At 42.3% G+C, this 21451-nt stretch overlaps 1 protein-coding gene across 1 annotated transcript; it reads left to right on the top strand.

Moving 5' to 3' along the window:
- Window positions 1-1072: 1072 nt before the first annotated feature.
- LOC110537459 (diacylglycerol O-acyltransferase 2) lies at window positions 1073-20549 on the top strand. The gene is made up of 8 exons (XM_021623520.2): window positions 1073-1354; window positions 4667-4798; window positions 6546-6653; window positions 10584-10654; window positions 15463-15667; window positions 16078-16252; window positions 18268-18467; window positions 18907-20549. The coding sequence occupies exons 1-8, from the start codon at window positions 1315-1317 to the stop codon at window positions 19059-19061; spliced, it is 1086 nt and encodes a 361-aa protein (XP_021479195.1). The 5' UTR covers window positions 1073-1314; the 3' UTR covers window positions 19062-20549.
- The last annotated feature ends 902 nt before the right edge of the window (window positions 20550-21451 follow it).

Genomic DNA, 21451 nt, shown 5'->3' with positions numbered 1-21451 from the left:
CACAGTGGGCAGTGTCAAATCTTGTCGAGTGGTTTCCGTTCTATGTGTTCTTTCTATGTGTTCTGTGTGTTTGCCAGGCTTGGCAACGAGGTAGTGGTTGAAAGGCAGTGCTTCTGGAGTCTCTGCCAGAAGCTGAAACACCCAGGGGAGGGCACTGAACTGACCAGGGCCTTGCACAATATACTGTTGACAGTTGCCCATCTGCACACTGACCAACCGAAAAGCCAGGGGGACATTTCTATGCCATGGCTCAAATCAAATTGAACAACAGCTTGATGGATTCCTTGATTTGTTTCTGAACATGTTGACAGTACCTTCTTAATACCATAAAGTCACACTCTGAGAAAAAAATATAAAACCATACTCAAGAGCAGTGAAGGCTGTCTCTTTACCAACATGCATCTCATGTCCTAACAAAAATATGTTCAAGTGATTGGAGACATTTACCCTTGTTTCCTCAGCTTGACTGCTCATGTCAATTATTCTACCAGATAGGCTAAAAGTGTCTTGCGTGGCCATCTCTATAATCCTGTCTCGTAAAGTAGCCTAAACAGCTAGGCATTGGCGAACCATAGTGACCTGTTAAGCATGTTTGACATGTTCAGCTTTTAATGCCCGTACGAAAAAAGATTGCAGTCAGAGTGTAGTATAACCGCAGTACACTAGAGTGTAGTATAACTGCAGTATGCTGCAAATACTGCGTCCAAAATAACAGTTTATTTACTGCAGTAATTTTGCAGTGTAACTGGAGTTAGAGTGCTGTATAACGTACACTGTAGTTATTATGCAATTACTGCGTCCAAAATAACACAGACGACTGCAGTTACTGCACTATTACTACAGTTTAAAAACGGCAATCTTTTTTTGTAAGGGTGGTGCTAAAAGTAAAACATCTATAAGAATTTCATCGCGGGGCGGGCTGTCAGATGTGATGGAAATGGTCAAAGCACAACCGTTGATCACTGCCGACATCACGTGACTGTCCAGTAAATACACACCGTGAGACAGTGACAGTGCCCGTTCAGTGTTAACCGTGCCTGCCTCCTTCAGGCCCAAGTGTTAGTTAGACTGTGCCAAAATCGCATCCACTTAGGTTATTTTCCAGGAGCGCATCGGTTTGTAAATAAAAATACACCTCCCACCCCCTCCCATACTGACTGTGACTGGCTCCTCCCATACCGGTTAAATGCGCGCTCGGCGCTTCAATTCAGTACAGTGGAAAGCAGTCATGATAGAGGAGCTGTAGAGTTTACAAACTTTAAAGCAGCAAGTATTTCCAAGTCTTGTAATCTGTTTATTCCCGGAGCCACAGTTATGAAGACCATACTTGCTGCCTACTCCGGTGCTCTAAAAGGTAAGATATGCACCCTCATTCAAAATGCACTGCAAACAAATTGCACACAGACTTCAGTCATCCTACCAAGCGGCAGTAATTTGATAATCGGGAGTCATTTTATAATTGGATCATCTCCACTATATTCCAAATCCTGTGTTGGCGTGTAATCCGTTTTCGTGAGATGAAGAAGCAGCTTGCAAAACATAAAAATATGACAGAACTATGGCAGCCCAAAACATAATCAGAAGTTTGTTGGGATGCTGTTTGTTGTGGATGCAATACGTCATTGTCATGTAAGCCATTTGTTCTGAAAGACATCAGATAAGCCAACACATTGGTGTGTTGTGAAAAGTGTATTTGGGCACAGTAGTTTTCATACCTGTTGCTTGTATATTTTTAGGGGTCTGATCTGTGAAGGAAGAGAAGTGAAAAAGTGTACACCAGGGCCTAGTTCAGTAGGCAAATGTGAACGTTGAAGATATACAGTACATATCATGAATAGGGCTTACAAGTTTATTTATTTTACATGCCAGAGAGGCTCAAGTTTGTTCAACATAATATAGTTATATCAGCAACTTTCCACAACGTTGTGCTGAATGCTGCCCAGTAAGGGGCAAGATGTGGGGTCAGTGACTGATTCACTGTGTAGTATCCCTAGTCTACATCAAGTCTTTGACCCCCTGAGGCTGATACTGCCCAGTAGCCCTGATTTCGAAACCCTTAGCATTATTGACTTAATTATGCAAGTGTGGGCCAGAGCGCAGAACGGACAGTGTTGTTTGACAGCACGACACAGTGTTATTTAGTCCATTAAAATTGGTTTATGTGGTTGTGTTGTCCCGTGGCATGGGAAAGATCTGCTGATGAGGCACTATGAGCTTGAGTAGATTAAGCAGTGTCCTCTCAGTGGCTCGCTCTTGTTCTGGTCTGTCACTACTTCTATATATGTCAGTGGAGGACTATCCTCAGTGAATTTCATAAAAAATAGTGACATTAAAATTATTATTTTTAGATAATTTTATAATATGTTTATTATAGTTATTTATTAAACACACTGTTGCTATGAAGGTCTACAGTAGCCTCAATGGCACTGTAGGGTAGCACCATGGTGTAGCCGGAGGACAGCTAGTCATTTTCAAGTTTCTTCACCTGTCTATCTTATTTAAAATACATTTTAAAAACTCTGGAACTTCAAAGGTCATTTAAAGGCTTAAAAATCAATTCAGCTATTTTGGCACAGTGACTCACTACCCAAACCAGACCCAAGTAGCCAAGAGACATGATGGCCTTCTACTGCTGTCTTGTGGATGAGCTGGGAATCAGACATATATTTACATCAATGGATAGATAGACTTCAGATTTCACTTCATATGTATGTCATTCCTATAAGACAAAGTTTTGTTTGGTTTGCTGCATCAGGCTTCGTAGTAGTCACATTGTTTCTGACACGTGTATCTGAATCCCACAGTTCAGTTGTTAGTAGTTACTATCTTGTCTAATCGCTGCAACTCCTGTACGGGCTCGGGAGAGACGAAGGTCAAAAGCCATGCGTCCTCCGAAACACAACACAACCAAGCCGCACTGCTTAACACAGCGCGTATCCAACCTGGAAGCCAGCTGCACCAATGTGTTGGAGGACACACCGTGCACCCGTCGACCTGGTTAGCGTGCACTGTGCCCGGTTTGCCACAGGAGTCGCTAGTGCGCGATGAGACAAGGATATCCCTACCGGCCAAACCCTCCCTAACCCGGACGACGCTAGGCCAATTGTGCGTCGCCCCATGGACCTCCCGGCTGCGACAGAGCCTGGGCGCGAACCTGGAGTCTCTGGTGGCACTGCGATGCAGTGCCCTAGAGGCCCGATCTTACCTTTCTAAGACTAATAGTTTTTGAACTGAAATGTACACTGAGGGTATTATACAATATTTTGCGTTAAGTGTGTGCCCTCTGGCAACTACTCTACTACACCACACAATCCAGGTGTACATGTGTGTTTATACCTGTGTGTGTAACTCTTCACAGTCCTTGCTGTTCCATACGGTGTATTTTTATCTGCTTTTTAAATCCGATTTTACTGCTTGCGTGAGTTACTTGATGTGGAATAATTTTCCATGTAGCCATGGCTCTATGCAGTACTGTGCACCTCCCATAGTCTGTTCTGGACTTGAAGAGACCTCTGGTAGCATGTCTTACAGGGTTTGCATGGGTGTCCGAGCTGTGTGTTAGTAGTTTAAACAGACAGCTGGGCGCATTCAACATTCTTACAAAAACAAGTAGTGATGATGTCAATCTCTCTTCTACTTTAAGCCATGAGTGATTGACATGCATATTATTAATTTTAGTTCTGCGTGTACATTTTAAGGGGCAGTCATGCTGCCCAGAACTCTGGGCCAGTTGTAATTTTCCCAAGTCCCTCTTTGTGGCACCTGACCACACGACTGAGAAGTAGTCCAGGTGCAACAAAACTAGGGCCTGTAGGACCTGCCTTGTTGTTGTTAAGAAGGCCGAGCAGTGCTTTATTATGGGGAGAGGTCTTGCCATCTTAGACAGGTAACTCTCAATCCACAATGGGGTGTAAAGTCATAATGAAGGGCAAGAGACAGGTTAAAGAAGCATTTTTAAGCCTTGAGACAATTGAGACATGGGTGTGTGCCATTCAGAGAGCGAATGGGCAAGATACAAGATTTGCCAGGTGCACGCACTGGTTTGAGTGTGTCAAAAACGGCTGGATATTACACTCAACAGCTTCCCCTGTGTATCAAGAATAGTCCACCACCCAAAGGATATCCAGCCAACTTGACACAACTGTGGGAAGCATTGGCGTCAACATGGGCTAGTATCCCTGTTGAATGCCTTTGACACCTCGTAGAGTCCATGGCCCGACTAATTGAGGCTGTTCTGAGGGCAAAAGGGGCGGTGCAACTCTATTAGGAAGGTGTACTTAATATTTTGTACACTCAGTGTACATGTAGCTGTCAGGACTGTGGCTCTGCTCTTTATGAGTAGTGATCAGACCATGGTGGTAAGTGGCTCTGTCTCTATAGCAATTGCAGTGGCATGAGGAATTTGACGTGATCTGTGATGTTTATTGCTTGTGGTCTGTTTGATCACGACGCTTTGTGAGGGATGAACATTTTGTTAATTTTCTCTCTAGTGTCTAATCTAATGTCCCTTGTTTGTGTGTATTTGTCAGACTTCGAGAACCTGGGAAAAAGATTGACAGTTTATTATTTTCATATTCTAGTCTTCTCACTGACTGCAACTGACTTAATCGATTGATGTGGATGTACTGTACAGTGACTCATTTATGACCCTGTCTATCTTCTCTAGGCACAGGTTATAGCATCCTCTCGTCCCTGCAGGACCTGCCCTCCCCTCCATGGCCTGCCCTTCGATCCAAGATGGAGAAACATCTTCAGGTCATCGCAGTTCTTCAGTGGGTCATCTCCTTCCTCGCCATGGGTGAGTATGTGACTGGATCTCTGTGTGGCTCTAACTTCACTAAACAAAAATATAAACACTACATGTCAAGTGTTGTTCCCATGTTTTATGAGCTGAAATAAAAGATTGAAATGTTCCAGACGCACAAAAAGCTTTTTTCTCTCAAATGTTGTGCACAAATGTTGTGCACATCCACCTAACAGGTGTGGCATATCAAGAAGCTGATTAAACAGCATGATCATTACACAGGTGCACCTTGTGCTGGGGACAATAAAAGGCCACTCTAAAATGTGCAGTTTTGTCACAACATAATGCCACAGATGACCCAAGTTTTGAGGGCGTGTGCAATTGGCATGCTGACTGCAGGAATGTCCAACATAGCTGTTGCCAGATAATTGAATGTTCAATTCTATCCATAAGCCGCCTCCAATGTTGTTTAGAGAATTTGGCAGTAAGTCCAACTGGCCTCACAACCGCAGACCACGTGTAACCACACCAGCCCAGGACCTCCACATCCGGCTACTTCACCTGCAGGAATATCTGAGACCAGCCACCCGGATAGCTGATTAAACTGTGGGTTTGCACAACCAAAGAATTTCTGCACAAACTGTCAGAAACCGTTTCAGGGAAGCTGATCTGCGTGCTCGTCGTACTTACCGGGGTCTTGACCTGTCTGCAGTTCAGGAGGCAAATGCTCACCTTTGATGGCCACTGGCATGCTGGAGAAGTGTGCTCTTTACGGATAAATCCCAGTTCAACTGGGCAGATGGCAGACTGTGTCGTGTGGGCAAGTGATTTGCTAATGTCAATGTTGTGAACAGTGTCCCATGGTGGGGTTATGGTATGGGCAGACATAAGCTATTGACAATGAACAAAGTTGCATTTTATCGATGGCAATTTGAATGCGCAGAGATACCTTGATGAGATCCTGAGGCCTATTGTTGTGCCATTCATCTACCACCAACACCTTATGTTTCAGCATGATAGTGCACGGTCCCATGTCGCAAGGATCTGTACACAATTCTTGGAAGCTGAAAATGTCACAGTTCTTCCTTGGCCTGACATGTCACCCGTTGAGCATGTTTGAGATGCTCTGAATCTGTGTACGACAGTGTGTTCCAGTTCCTGCTAATATCCAGCAACTTTGCACAGCCATTGAAGAGGAGTGGGACAACATTCCACAGGCCACAATCAATAGCCTGATCAAACCTATGTGAAGAAGATCTGTTGCGTTGCATGAGGCGAGTGGTGGTCATACCAGTTACTGACTGGTTTTCTGATACCTTAAAAAGGCAGGGGCATGTATCTGCGACCAACAGATGCATATCTGTATTCCCATTCATGTGAAATCCATAGATTAGGGCAAAATGAATTTATTTCAATTGACTGATTTCCTTAAATGAACTAACTCGTAAAATCTTAATTTGTTGCGTTTTTATATTTTTGTTCAATATTGTAGTTACTGAAGGATATAGTGGCCCTGTGGTTTCATACTGTAAGTCTCCAACAAGGACATCAAGCCTGTAAGCTTGCTCTCTTATTACAAGAGATTTTCTGAGAATTAAATGATTCATTGGTGGGCCGTAGAGATGTTTCTGTTAGTTTGTATGTCCCAGAATTTCAGATTGCAGTATACATTTATGGTGTTTGTGTGGAAATAAGGGATAAGGAGAATGTTGCATTTGAAAAATAAATATTTAGTGAAGTGTGGTACAGTGCAGGTGCTGAATAGCTGTTCCTCTGCTCTCTCTCCTATCTGACCACATAGGCATCAGCTGCACTGTGCTGTTAATCTACATGTTTTGCACAGACCTCTGGGTGATCGCTGCCATGTACACTACCTGGCTAATCTTCGACTGGAACACCCCCAAACAAGGCAAGTACCACGGTCACTCAAACCGGCTCTTAATACTGGTCAGGTTAAGAGGGTTTTCCCCCGTCAGCCCAGGGATTTGAACTGGCAACCTTTCGGCTCCTTGCTTAACTTAATGGCTGCCGTTGCCCTATTGTGGTTAAATTGTGCCCTTCTATACAGTGCCTTCAAAGTATTCAGACCCCTTGACTTTTTCCACATTTTGTTAGGTTACAGCCTTATTATAAAATGTATTGCATTGTTTTTTTCCCCCCTCAATCTACACACGATACCCCATAATGACGAAGCAAAAACATGTTTAGAAATGTTTGCTAATTTATTACAAATAAGAACCGGAAATATCACATTTAAATAAGTATTCAGACTCTTTACTCAGTGCTTTGTTGAAGCACCTTTGGCAGCAATTACAGCCTCAAGTCTTTTTGGGTATGACGCTACAAGCTTGGCGCACCTGTATTTTGAAGTTTCTTCTATGCAGATCCTCTAAAGCTGTCAGGTTCGAGGTGGAGCGTTGCTACACAGCTATTTTCAGGTCCCTCCAGAGATGTTCAAGTCCGGGCTCTGGCTGGGCCACTCAAGGACATTCAGAAACTTGCTCTGGAGCAGGTTTTCATCAAGGATCTCTGTACTTTGCTCAGTTTACCTTTTTATCTGAATCCTGACTAGTCTCCCAGTCCCTGCCGCTGAAAAACATCCCCACCGCATGATGCTGCCACCACCATGCACCATCCCTACGGTGTAGCCAGGTTTCCTCCAGACGGAACGCTTGGCATTCAGGCCAAAGAGTTCAACCTTGTTTTCATCAGAACAGAGAATCTTGTTTCTCATGGTCTCAGTCTTCAGGTGCCTTTTGGCAAACTCCAAGCGGACTGTCATGTTTCTTTTACAGAGTGGCTGTCTGGCCTTCTGGCCACTCTAGCATGAAGGCCTGATTGGTGGAGTTCTGCAGAGATGGTTGTCACCTCCTTGACCAATGTCTCTTTCTTTTGATTTTTCCCATGATGTTAAGCAAATAGGCACTGAGTTTGAAGGTAGGCCTTGAAATACATCCACGGGCACACCTCCAATTGACTCAAATGATGTCAATTAGCCTATCAGAAGCTTATAAAGCATGACATAATTTTCTGCAATTTTCCAAGCTGTTTAAAGGCACAGTCAACTTAGTGTATGTAGACTTCTGACCCACTGGAATTGTGATACAGTGAAATAATATCTGTGAACAATTGTTGGAAAAATTACTTGTCATGTACAAAGTACTAACCGACTTGCCAAAGCTATAGTTTGTTAACAAGACATTTGTGGAGGGTCATTTCAGGATGAGCCTGCAGGAAGGGTACCAAATGAGGGAGGCGGATGTCTTCCCTGTAACGCACAGCGTTGAGATTGACTGCAATGACAACAAGCTCAGTCCGATGAAGCTGTGACACACCGCCCCAGCCCTCAGTCTAGCCTCTCTCAGCCTATTGCGGACAGTCTGAACACTGATGGAGGAATTGCGTGTTCCTGTTTTAATTCGGGCAGCTGTTGCCATCCTGTCCCGTGGTGTGATGTTCGGCTGTACCGATCCTGTGCAGGTGTTTGTTACACGTTACTGCGAGGACGATCAGCTGTCCATCCTGTCTCCCTGTAGCGCTGTCTTAGGAGTCTCACAGTACGGACATTGCAATTTTATTGCCCTGGCCACGTGCAGTCCTCATGCCTCCTTGCAGCATGCATAAGGCAAGTTCACGCAGATGAGCAGGGACCCTGGGCATCTTTCTTTATTTAATTTTTTTCAGAGTCAGTAGAAAGGCCTCTTTAGTGTCCTAATGTTTCTTAACTGTGACCTTAATTGCCTACTGTCTGTAAGCTGTTAGTGTCTTAACGTTCCACAGGTGCATGTTCATTAATTGTTTATGGTTCATTGAACAAGCATGGGAAGCCGTGTTTAAACCCTTTACAATGAAGATCTGTGAAGTTATTTGGATTTTTACAAATAATTATTTTGCTAAGTTTATATACATACACTACCATTCAAAGGTTTTGGGTGACTTAGAAACGTCCTTGTTTTTGAAAGAAAAGCTATTTTTTAAATTTTAATATCGCATCAAATTGATCAGAAATACAGTGTTGACATTGTTATTGTTGTAAATGACTATTGTAGCTGGAAATGTAAGATTATTTTATTTTTGTACGACTATGTAGATATTCCATAAATAATCAGCAGTTTCCAGCAACAATAGTCATTTGCAACATTAACAATGTCTACACTGTATTTCTGATCAATTTGATGTTATTTTAAATGGACATAAAATAAGCTTTTCTTTCAAAAACAAGGACATTTGTGACCCCAAACTTTTGAACGTGTGTGTGTGACACACCTACTCATTCAAGGGTTTTTCTTTAATTTCACTATTTTCTACATTGTAGAATAATAGTGAAGACATCAATACTATGAAATGTAGTAAACAAAAAGTGTTAAACAAATCTAAATAATATTTGAGATTCTTCAAAGTAGCTACACTTTGGCTTTATGACAGTTTGCACACTCTTGGCATTCTCTCAACCAGCTTCACCTGAAATGCTTTTCCAACAGTCTTGAAGAAGTTCCCACATATGCTGAGCACTTGTTGGCTGCTTTTCCTTCACTCTGTGGTCCAACTCATCCCTAACTATCTCAATTGGGTTGAGGTTGGGTGATTGCGGCGGCAAGGTTGTCTGATGCAGCACTCCATCACTCTCATACTAAGCACAAACTAGATGGGATGGCGTATCGCTGCAAAATGCTGTGGTAGCTATTGTGCTTAAGTGTGCCTTGACTTCTAAATAAATCGCTGACTGTGTCACCAGCAAAGCGCCCCCACACCATCGCACCTCCTCCGCCATGCTTCACGGTGGGAACCACACATGCGGAAAACATCCGCTCAACTGCGTCTCACAAAGACACGGCAGTTGGAACCAAAAATCCATCAGACCAAATTACAGATTTCCACCGGTCTAATGTCCATTGGTTGTGTTTCTTGGACCAAGCAAGTCTCTTCTTATTGGTGTTCCTTAGTAGTGGTTTCTTTGCAGCAAGTCAACAATGAAGGCCTGATTCATGCAGTCTCCTCTGAACAGTTGATGCTGAGATACGTCTGTTACTTGAACTCTGTGAAGCATTTATTTGGGCTGCAATCTGAATGTGCAGTTTTTCTAATTAACATATCATCTGCAGCAGAGGTAACTCTGGGTCTTTCTTTCCTGTGGCGGTCCTCATGAGAGCCAGTTTCATCATAGCGCTTGATGGTTTTTGTGACTGAACTTGAAGACACTTTCAAAGTTCTTGAAATGTTCTGTATTGACTGTCTTAAAGTAATGATGGACTGTCATTTCTCTTTGCTTATTTTAGCTCTTCTTGCCATTAATATGGACTTGGTCTTTTACCAAATAGGGTTATCTTGTCACTACAGAACTGATTGGCTTAAACGCATTAAGAAGGAAAGAAATTCCACAAACTAACTTTTAACAAGGCACACCTGTTAATTGAAATTCATTCCAGGTGACTACCTCCATGAAGCTGGTTGAGAGAATGCCAAGTGTGCAAGGCTGTCATCAAGGCAAAGGATGGCTACATGTATTCTTCAAACATATTTTGATTTGTTTTGTACTTTTATGGTTACTACATGATTCCATATGTCTATTTCACAGTTTTAATGTCTTTATTATTCTACAATGTGTAAATCTAAAGAAAAACACTTGAATGTGTAGGTGTGTCCAAACGTTTGACTGGTAGTGTGTGTGTGAAACTGATGTAATTTCAGAAGCAGTGGTTTGTGTCTGTGACCATAAGGAGCGGTGCTGGGAAATTGAGTTAATTGGCACTATGTTACTGTTTATTTACATGAATCATTATGTGGGTTACATGATTTATTATTCTGACTGGAGATCTATCCTTTACCTCGGTTTTCTCAGGTGGCAGGAGGTCCTCTTGGGTGAGGAACTGGACTGTGTGGACTTACTTCAGAGATTACTTTCCCATCAGGGTGAGTGGAAAAGAATAGGCCTAACATTTTAAAGGTATAGTGTGTGAATTTACGTGTGTGTGTAATTTGGGAATGGGCCGTTCAGTGCTATGTAGCATCTTGACCTCTTATATTGGAGGATGTATAAACAAATAAAAGTGGGATGGTTTTCACTTGTCAGTGTGTATGCGGTGTCATAAGGCCAGATAATTAGGTTTGCTATCAAACTGGAAATTTGTGATGGAATACAACATAGATATGCCTGCCTGTACAGATGCTAAAATGTGCTTTTTCTGGTCAGATACAAAGTTAAAGAGCATCAATAGTTTTTATTGAATATTGTGTGATGTAGCACAAGCTTGACGATAACCTGTTCCCTGATGATGCAATAAGGAGTTGACGTGTCAGTTGAAAGGATAGGCTTTGCCCCGCCTGATAGGCAACAGCTCATCGCTGAGTTTTTTTTATTTAAAAAAAATGTGTATTGCGCTCCTCTGCACCTGGAGATTGTTGGGAGACAAGTTCTCTTGGTATCCTAACAGCAAGCATTTTTTTGCCTTCAGATTTTTTGGCAAGTTCCTCTTGTGCTTTCTCGCACTGCCCTCCTGACCAAGCTGAGTTGTTTGTATGCCTTCACACTCCTCATGAATATCAATGAACCAACGGCATTCAAATTACATCTGCTATGTTTAATTGTCCTTCCGTTCAGCTATTTAAGTGTTTTTAAAATGGAGCATTTTAGAAACATTAACCCTACAATAAATGTTTTACCATACAATCTTTTTCACTCATACAGAAAGTATAGTCAAAGGCTCTTAAAGCGAAGCCAGATATGGTCACCAATTTAAGAATAAAGGTAGTCTTAACCATAATGACTCAATTATTGACAGTTAACAGCCAGGGGGGATTCAAGTGTGTGTTACCTCTGGAGCTTGGACTGAGCACTGACTGTTTCTGTCGGAGTGTCTTGATTACTTATTTGCATCAAGTAGCTCTGACGCAAACTGAATAAGATGGCTGTGTTTGATAACATGTCTCTGCATCGATTTGAGACTTACAGTATTGTCATTTTTTTGGGTTGGTAATCAGGATGATGTTTTGTGATGTGGAGTTAAGGGGCTTCAATTGTAGGGTTTTCTGACTCAAAGACAGGTATTGGTAGGGCTTGAGACACATTAGGAACTTCATGTCAACATCCTGCTTCAGATGAATGGTTGCTTAACTTGTTTTAGCTTGTGCAACTAATGCAGTTGGATGTCAGCTGGTAGTCAGGCCTGGCTGGTGTCAGTGCATGCAGGCTTACATCTTGCAGTGCCAGCAAGGGCTCCTTCTCTCTTCCACTTACTGCATGTATGTTATCAAATACAGCGGTGGCCGGTTATTGGTTGAATAACTGGGGCACAAGGTGGTTGGAGTTGTCAACAAAGCAGCATGACACAAATATAATCAAGTTTTCAAACTAGTTTTTAATTATAAAAAAAAAAAAAAAAAACATTTATCCGATTTGTGCAACAGCATAAATGCACAAACTGAATAACCACTGCTACACATGCTGCCACTGTTTTTTAAAACAGATTAGATTATACTATTTAGAACGAGCAGTCCGCTCACAAAAGATCGAGTGCTGGCTAGCTAACAATGTCACAAAGCATGATGCGCTAGCCAGTTAACTTTCATTCTGAAATAACTTCATATTTCCGAGTTCGTCAGATATTAGTTTAGAAAGACTTAAAATTGGCATTGGAGCTTTCTAGCTAGCTGCTTATCAAAGGTACACTACATGACCAAAATTATGTGGACACCTGCTCATCGAGCATCTCATTCCAAAATCATGGGCATTAATATGGAGAAGGCCCCCCTTCTGCTGCAATAACAGCCTCCACTCTTCTGGGAAGCCTTCCACCAGAAGTTGAAACATTGCTTCAGGGACTTGCTTCCATTCAGCCTCGAGCATTAGTGAGGTCGGGCACTAATGTTGGTCGATTAGGCTTGGCTCGCTGTCTGCATTTCAATTCATCCCAAAGGAGGTCGATGGGGTTGAGGTAAAGGCTCTGTGCAGGCCAGTCAAGTTCTTCCACACGGATCTTGACAAAGCATTTCTGTATGGACCTCTCTTTGCATTGGGCATTCTGGAAGCACAGAATCATCTAGAATGTCATCATATGCTGTAGCATTAATATTTCCCTTCACTGGAATTAAGGGGACTTGCCAAAACCATGAAACAGCCCCAGACCGTTATTCCTCCTCCACCAAACTTTACCGTTGACACTATGCAATGGGGCAGGTCGCTTTCTTCTGGCATTCACCAAATCCAGATTCGTCCGTCGGACTGTCAGATGGTGAAGTGTGATTTCATCCCTCCAGGGAAGGCGTTTCCACTAGTCCAGGGTCCGATGGCGGCAAGCTTTACACCCAGCCAGCCGACGCTTGGCATTGCGCACGGTGAGCTTAGGCTTGTGTGTGGCTGCTCGGCCATGGAAACCCATTTAATTTCATGAAGCTCCCGGCAAACAGTTCTTGTGCTGACGTTGCTTCCAGAGGCCGTTTGGAACTCAGTAGAGTGTTGCAATCGAAGACAGACACTTTTTACACGCTTCAGCACTCTGCGGTCCTATTCTGTGAGCTTGTGTGGCCTACCACTTTGTGGCTGAGCCATTGTCGCTCCAAGAGAATTCTTGTCGGTTATTGTCACTGCCGTGTATATCCCACCCCAAGCAGATATCACGACGGCCCTCAGAGTCCAGTGAAGTTCCTTATGTAAACTGGAAACCATACAGTGGGGCAAAAAAGTATTTAGTCAGCCACCAATTGTGCAAGTTCTGGGACTGTTGCTGGGCAACATGGACTTTCATCTCCCTCCAAAGATTTTCTATGGGGTTGAGATCTGGAGATTGGCTAGGCCACTCCAGGACCTTGAAACGCTTCTTACGAAGCCACTCCTTCGTTGCCCGGGTGGTGTGTTTGGGATCATTGTCATGCTGAAAGACCCAGCCACGTTTCATCTTCAATGCCCTTGCTGATGGAAGGATGTTTTCACTCAATCTCACGATACATGGCCCCATTCATTCTTTCCTTTACACGGATCAGTCGTCCTGGTCCCTTTGCAGAAAAACATTTGTTTCATCTGACCATATGACATTCTCCCCATCTTCTTCTGGATCATCCAAATGCTCTCTAGCAAACTTCAGACGGGCCTGGACATGTGCTGGCTTAAGTAGGGGGACACGTCTGGCGGCGTAGTGTGTTACTGATGGTAGGCGTTTGTTACTTTGGTCCCAGCTCTCTGCAGGTCATTCACTAGGTCCCTCGTGTGGTTCTGGTATTTTTGCTCACCGTACTTGTGATTATTTTGACCCCACGGGGTGAGATCTTGCGTGGAGCCCCAGATCGAGGGAGATTATCAGTGGTCTTGTATGTCTTCCATTTCCTAATAATTGCTCCCACAATTGATTTCTTCAAACCAAGCTGCTTACCTATTGCAGATTCAGTCTTCCCAGCCTGGTGCAGGTCTACAATTTTGTTTCTGGTGTCCTTTGACAGCTCTTTGGTCTTGGCCATAGTGGAGTTTGGAGTGTGACTGTTTGAGTTTGTGGACAGGTGTCTTTTATACGGATAAGTTAAAACAGGTGCCATTAATACAGGTAACGAGTGACAGGACGGAGGAGCCTCTTAAAGAAGAAGTTACAGGTCTGTGAGAGCCAGAAATCTTGCTTGTTTGTAGGTGACCAAATACTTATTTTCCACCATGATTTGCAAATTCATTAAAAATCCTACAATGTGGCTTTCTGGATTATATTTTATTTTTGCTCATTTTGTCTGTCATAGTTGAAGTGTACCTATGATGAAAATTACAGGCCTCATCTTTTTAAGTGGGAGAACTTGTACAATTGGTGGCTGACTAAATACTTTTTTGCCCCACTCTACTTGCACATTCATCTTCTGCACATCTACCATTTCAGTGTTTAATTGCTATATTGTAATTACTTCGCCACCATGGCCTATTTTATTACCTTAACTCCCTTATCTTACCTCATTTGCACTCACTGTATAACCTTTTGTTCTACTGTATTATTGACTATGTTTTGTTTATCCCATGTGTAACTCTGTGTTGTATGTGTCACACTGCTTTGCTTTATCTTGGCCAGGTAGCAGTTGCAAATTAGAACTTGTTCTCAACTACGGTAGCCTACCTGGTTAAATAAAGGTGAAATAAAAAAACATGTTCTTATTCCATCCCTTTAAATTTGTGGGATTTAGGTAGTCGTTGTGGAATTGTTAGATATTACTGCACTGTCGGAACTAGAAGCACAAGCAGTTCGCTACACTCCAATTAACATCTGCTTGATTTAGACCTTTCCAATTTACAATAACAGCATTTACAGTTGACCAGGGCCGCTCTAGCAGGGCAGAAGTATTGCATCTCTGTAATGGAACTACTGTTCACACTATCTGCCCTGTGAACCGTAACTCCATCGACTACCTCCTCTCTCAGAATGGAACTGGCTTCTACTCCTGCATTGCTTGCTGTTTGTGATTTTAGGCTGGCTTTCTGTACAGCACTTTGAGATATCAGCTGATGTAAGAATTGTATTTTATTTAGTGGAAACGTGTGTCTGGGATGTTTACCTGCACATCACATGTTATTGCCTTATTTGCCTGTAAACTATTTTATTACTTGAGCGCAAAAGATGCATCATATCAGGGCTAAAATGATAAGCTGTTCCATTTTCAGGAAAATAGTCTTAACACATCCTCTAAACCTCCTCTCCTCTGAGACTGGTGTGATAGTACAGTCTAATCATGTCTCTTTTTGTCAACTTTTTTTCCAGCTCATCAAGACACATAACTTGCCGCCCAGCCGAAACTACATCTTTGGGTACCACCCCCACGGGATCTTCTCTTTCGGAGCCTTCTGTAACTTCGGGACTGAGGCCACTGGATTCTCCAAGAAGTTCCCGGGCATCAAGCCTTCTCTTGCCACCCTGGCTGGAAACTTCCGGATGCCAGTCCTTAGAGACTATCTCATGTCTGGGGGTGAGATGGTTTCTGGGAGTTTTGTCCCTCTGAAGAGGCTGCCTCTTCTCTCTTTAAACTGCTGATAACAGCCCTTTAGCTACAGACTGTAATTTGGCAGAACTCTTGAGCTTTGTCCTATTACGCAGCCAGGACGAAACAGCCAGCCTCTGTCTACCAACCTGTATTTGCTGAGCTCGCTATTGTAGGGAGCTGCTTCTGTCAAAAGCTAACAGTGCAGGGTATCTTAATTTGGTCATTTAGAGTAGTATTGCAGTGCAATGTAAAATTTACAGCAATAATATGTGTGTCTGTGCTCAACCAGTATGCTTTTTCTCTTAAATAATGTCTACTGAAAACAGACTTTATGGTTTGGTCTTTGGGCCCATGTTTGATTGCTGAGCCTAACCCCATTCTCTCCCATGCGTTAGGTATCTGCCCAGTGAACCGTAACTCCATCGACTACCTCCTCTCTCAGAATGGAACTGGCAACGCAGTGGTCATCGTTGTCGGGGGAGCAGCAGAATCTCTGGACTGTGCTCCAGGCATGAATTCTGTCACCCTGAATAACCGCAAGGGATTTGTGAGGCTGGCCCTCCAGCAAGGGTGAGAGTAGAGCGCAAACACAAATCCTGGCTACACACATATACACTACATGAGCAATAGTATGTAGTCACCTGCTCGTTGAACATCTCATTTCAAAATCATGGCCATTAATATGGAGTGGGTCCCCCCCTTTGTTGCTTTAACAGCCACCACTCTTCTGGGAAGGCTTTCCAATAGATGTTGGAACATTGCTGCATGGACTTTCTTCCATTCAGAGCATGAGTGAGGTTGGGCGATTAGGCCTGGGAAGTCGGTGTTCCAATTCATCCTAAAGGTGTTCGATGGGGTTGAGGTCAGGGCTCTTTGCAGGCCAGTCAAGTTCTTCCATACCGATCTCGACAAACCATTTCTGTATGAACCTCACTTTGGTCACGGGGATATTGTCTTGCTGAAACAGGAATGGGCCTTCCCCAAACTGTTACCACAAAGTTGGAAGCATTGAATCGTTTAGAATGTCATTGTATGCTGTAGCTTTAAGATTTCCCCTCACTGGAACTAACTAGTCCGAACCATAAAAAAAACACACAAAAAAACAGCCACTGACCATTATTCCTCTTCCACCAAACTTTACAGTTGGTGCTATGCATTGGGGCAGGTAGCGTTCTCCTGGTATCCGCCGAACCCAGATTCGTCTGTCGGACTGCCAGAATGGTAAAGTGTGGTGATTCACTCCAGAGAACCTGTTTCCACTGCTTCAGAGTCCAATGGCGGTGCTCTTTACACCACTCCAGCCAATGCTGGAAGGTTGATGCTGAAATTGCCAAATCGCCAAATCAACTCATTTGAAGGGGTGTCCGCATACTTATTTGTATAAAGTGTACCTCTGTTACACATCAATTGATCTGACTACATGGTGTTTGTTTTTATGGAAGACATCTCATCGGGCAGCACAGACATGGGTGTCATTATGACCAATTGGATTGAATCGAGAGAATTGGCTCAACAATAGGTTTGATTGGCACCAGGGTTGGGTTAAGTCTAAAAATTATATTATAAATTCTATTTAATTAAAATTCCAGGTCAATCTTTGAATTCAGACATTAATTTCCTCTCAATTTCAATGTTAGAATTTGAATCCTTGGAATTGACCTAATGCAATATTATCCCTGAAAATTCCAATTTCCTCAGGCTTTCAGGCTGATCATGTCATTGTTCAGACAACCTAGCTATATTGAAATTATTTAAATTGCAGTCAATTTGTGATACTAAGTTTATTAACTGCAAAATGTACAAATATTGAATTCTAATTGAATTCAAAGTCAAAACGGTCTAATTTCAACATTGTTGAAATTATATTGAATTCAATGTAAATTCTTCACTTCATGAGTGAATTTAATTGGAATTTTAAATTGGAATTGACCACAACCCTGATTGGCACACACTTACTCGTGTGGTAATTGGTCCTCAATTGCTCAGAGCTCCTCCTGGCATAGAGTACACACACCCGGGTCAAGGCCAAAGGATAGACTCCATCAGATTGACTCCTGAGAACACTGTTTCAGCACACTGAGTGAGCTGGCATAGACCAGATCAGACTAACTGGGAATCCCACTCTACTCCAGGGCCATTAGGCTGCCATTTTGACTTGCTCAACTTATCCAAACAAGCCTACTTCAGTGATTAATATTGTCTGATGGTGGATTGTAGATATGCTGGTTCAGTGTCTTAAAGGTTGTATAAAATGTTATGTAGAGTAGACCCTCATTCATGACAACCTTCGATAACATGCATGATTGCTAATTTCCCCTGGCATGTACAGTACGTATCTGGGTCACTGGCTCATATTTTTAGGACCTCCTAAGACAAGTGGCATGTAGGCCTATGTTACCCTGGCTAAATGCTTCCCAAAGGTTCCTTTTCTAAATTCCTCATAATGTGTTTTCATGACAGATGTTGAAATAATTAGAGCAGGGAAGCTTCAAAACAAGTCAGCTTATCATTCAGAGATCAGATGATATCCATTATGCCCTATGAGTAACTTCTGAAGACTAATGTAAACCCTTGCTCTCTGTCAGGTCTGACCTGGTGCCGGTCTACTCCTTTGGGGAGAACAATGTGTACAAGCAGGTGATCTTTGAGGAGGGAACCTGGTGTCGGCTAGCTCAGAAGCGGCTGCAGAAGATTCTGGGGTTTGCTCCCTGTCTGTTCCATGGCTGTGGCCTCTTCTCTGACTCCTGGGGAATGGTGCCTTACAATAAACCCATCACCACCATCGGTGAGAACCCTCTCCAAGACCCCACTGAAAGTATCTCACAGGCATTTAGTTTCTGGTAGTGATCCAGTCCATGTATTTGATGCTATTCTCTCTGTTCCTGCCATTATTATGAGCCATCCTCCCTTTAGCCATCTATCTTATTGATCTTATCTATCAAAATATATGCTCAACTCAAATTGTTCTGTCAGCCAGGATCTGTAGATTATTGTCCATCTGTAAAAATCTTCAGTAATTACAATGCTAGGTCGGGGTTATGGTTACTACCAAGCAGTTCAAGGTCAACTCTTGCTCCTCTGTGTTAACAGAACCATCCACACAGTCAACATTTTCTCTCCCCTGCATCAAGGCCATGTTCATGTTAAATGTTGCAGTTTGTCAAACCAAAAAGTTAAATGTCAGTTGATTTTTGCGGATATTGATTTTTACCCCCTTCTCTTAGTGGGTGAACCGATCACAGTACCAAAGGTTGAGGAGCCTACTCGGGATATGGTGGAACTGTACCATGCCATGTACATCAAGTCCCTCAGGAGCCTCTTTGACAAGTATAAGACCCGCTTCGGATTGAAAGAGAGTGACATCCTGCACATCCAATGAGAAAAGAGTGAGCGGGACCCCCTCGGAACCTCAGAACTGTGGCAGCTGTTTGTTCAGCCTCGACACCCCATTCACGTGCATGGATCTGATTGATTGTCTCTGGAATTCAATCGATATACATAAAGTTGTGGGTGTGTAATAAACCCACCCGCGCTCTCATCCTCGTCCAGTATACAAGGCTCACGTCCCTACTCCACTCAGGGTGAAAATGGCAGGTTTTAATGTTTTAGGTTGCTTTACTATTCCGCCTGACCTAGTCCTTGCCAATAGCAAAGTTGACTATCTTAAATGTCTCCGAATGGAGTCTCTTCAGCGTATGCCACATTTCTAGATATGTTCCATGACAGAAGAGATGAGGGAGTATAGTTTGATAAGATACGATCACTTGCTTTCATGTGCAGTGGAACTCCCACTAGGTGGCACTAGAAGGCTATATATACATACACACACACACAAGCACCATGTTTGTTTCCCCCATGTATCCATGTAGTTGTCCCATATATTAGGCCCTAAAAAAAGTTCAATATCAGATGTTTTGAGGCCTTTATTTATTTTTTGCTAAATGCACAAACAATGCAATTGTAATGGTATGGCCTCACTCAGAAGTTAATATAGTGTGGTAATTGAGCCAAAGAACTGATGGGTGTCCCCTCCCAGCACACGCATACTTAATTGAAACTGGAAGGAAGTAATTCTAATGGATTTAGATTGTGTACATGTGTTTATAGGATGCCACTAACTATTGTATTATGTAAATAAGAAAAAACCTGTCCTCCCTTGTCCAATGGAAAAAATGTTTTTCTTCCATAAATTTATATATTGATGCACTTTTTGTAATTTGTTACAACCCTCTGAGGTATTGCACTAAAATGTGCCTTAGGAATTTTTCAATGTCACATTTTTATTGACTGGGCTGCAGAGTGTTTAGTGCCTTGATGCCCTATGTACTGTAGTTGTTGACGATTTTGATGTAAAAACAATTCTTCCTCCACACAGAGGGCAGATCAGTGATGAATGTCATGAAAATACACTTATTGTGGGGTTCTACTCAATTGAGTAAAATGGTAAATGTACAGTATAAGGGTTTTTCTATCACACATTTGGATTAGAGTTAAAAGTCAAACTCCCATGGTAATTTCCAAGAAGTGTTAGCGAAATTACTGAGACTTGATATGCCATCATCCTGCCAATTATCTTAGGTGCAGAACTGTTTGTATATTATGCAAGATGAAAAGACTACAATTAATTTGCAATGTGGTGAAATGTTGAGGTTGGTGATGAGTGCTAAATAGAAGTGTCATTTGAAATGCAAATTCTTCTAGCTTCAACATTAACTTCTTGTAAAGGGCAATAAACATCTCTCTCTTAACTCATGTGCAATAAACAGCAGCCAAGGCATTGAAGTTGTGAATGAATAGCTTGAGCAAAATCTGTCTACTTAAATGAAACTTTTTGTTTTTAGAATAAAACTTAACATGCCTTCGTAAACATGTGTTTTCTTCCTGTCATCACATCATAGACACAACATTGCATCTTTTCAGTGTTTTGTATTTTATTAGGATCCCCTGAAGCAGCAGCTCCTCTTCCCGGGGTCCACACAAAACATAAAACATGACATAATACAGAACATCATTAGTGCTGTTCTTGTCTAAAGACATAAGGACAATCGAAACAAAGAGGTCCTAAGGACTGTTGCATGAATACATTAGTACAAACACACTGAACAGAAATATAAATATGTTGTAGTGGTGCCTGGAGAAGTGGGGCCTGTGTGAAGGAAAGGTGCCCTGTGTGAAAAATCATTTTTTTAGATGTCATTCTCAAAACCACAAAAAAAAAAACTTCTAAGTTCACAACAATCCTTAAACCACATCAGAAGACCATGTTTGAGATCTGGGAAAAACTGAAAAAATATATTTTTGGAGGGTGTAGTTGCATTTTAATTCAATTGAGCAATACAAATGCCCTCCCCATTAATATAAATCAGTATTATAACTTTGTCAGTTAGGCCTAAATTGCAGTCAACATTTAATTGGGAAGGTTTTTTGGGAAAGTCATTAAATATTTATGAAAACAGTGTATGATTACTAAATTCCGCATCGCAAATAGCCTACTAACCAACACTTCACCAAACATTTTCAATATCTGTTTTGCATACCCATTGTTGCCTTAGTTATCATTTACTGGTAGATATGTTAATGGTCTCCTACTTAAAAACTCTACACCCCCAAGGGCTTAATGAGGAGGACCTTGTATGTTTCTTGTAGTGCTGTCTATTCACACTAGGAGTCCCTCCCCATCCCCAAACTGTTGTATATTCCCAATTCTATGTGACATATGGATGGTCAATTTTTGAAACTGTTCTATATATTCCTTGTTAATATGCATTG

The sequence above is a fragment of the Oncorhynchus mykiss genome, chromosome 12, assembly GCF_013265735.2.
Source record: "Oncorhynchus mykiss isolate Arlee chromosome 12, USDA_OmykA_1.1, whole genome shotgun sequence".
NCBI classification, from domain to species: Eukaryota; Metazoa; Chordata; class Actinopteri; order Salmoniformes; family Salmonidae; genus Oncorhynchus; species Oncorhynchus mykiss.
This window is presented reverse-complemented; position numbering and strand designations above follow the sequence as displayed.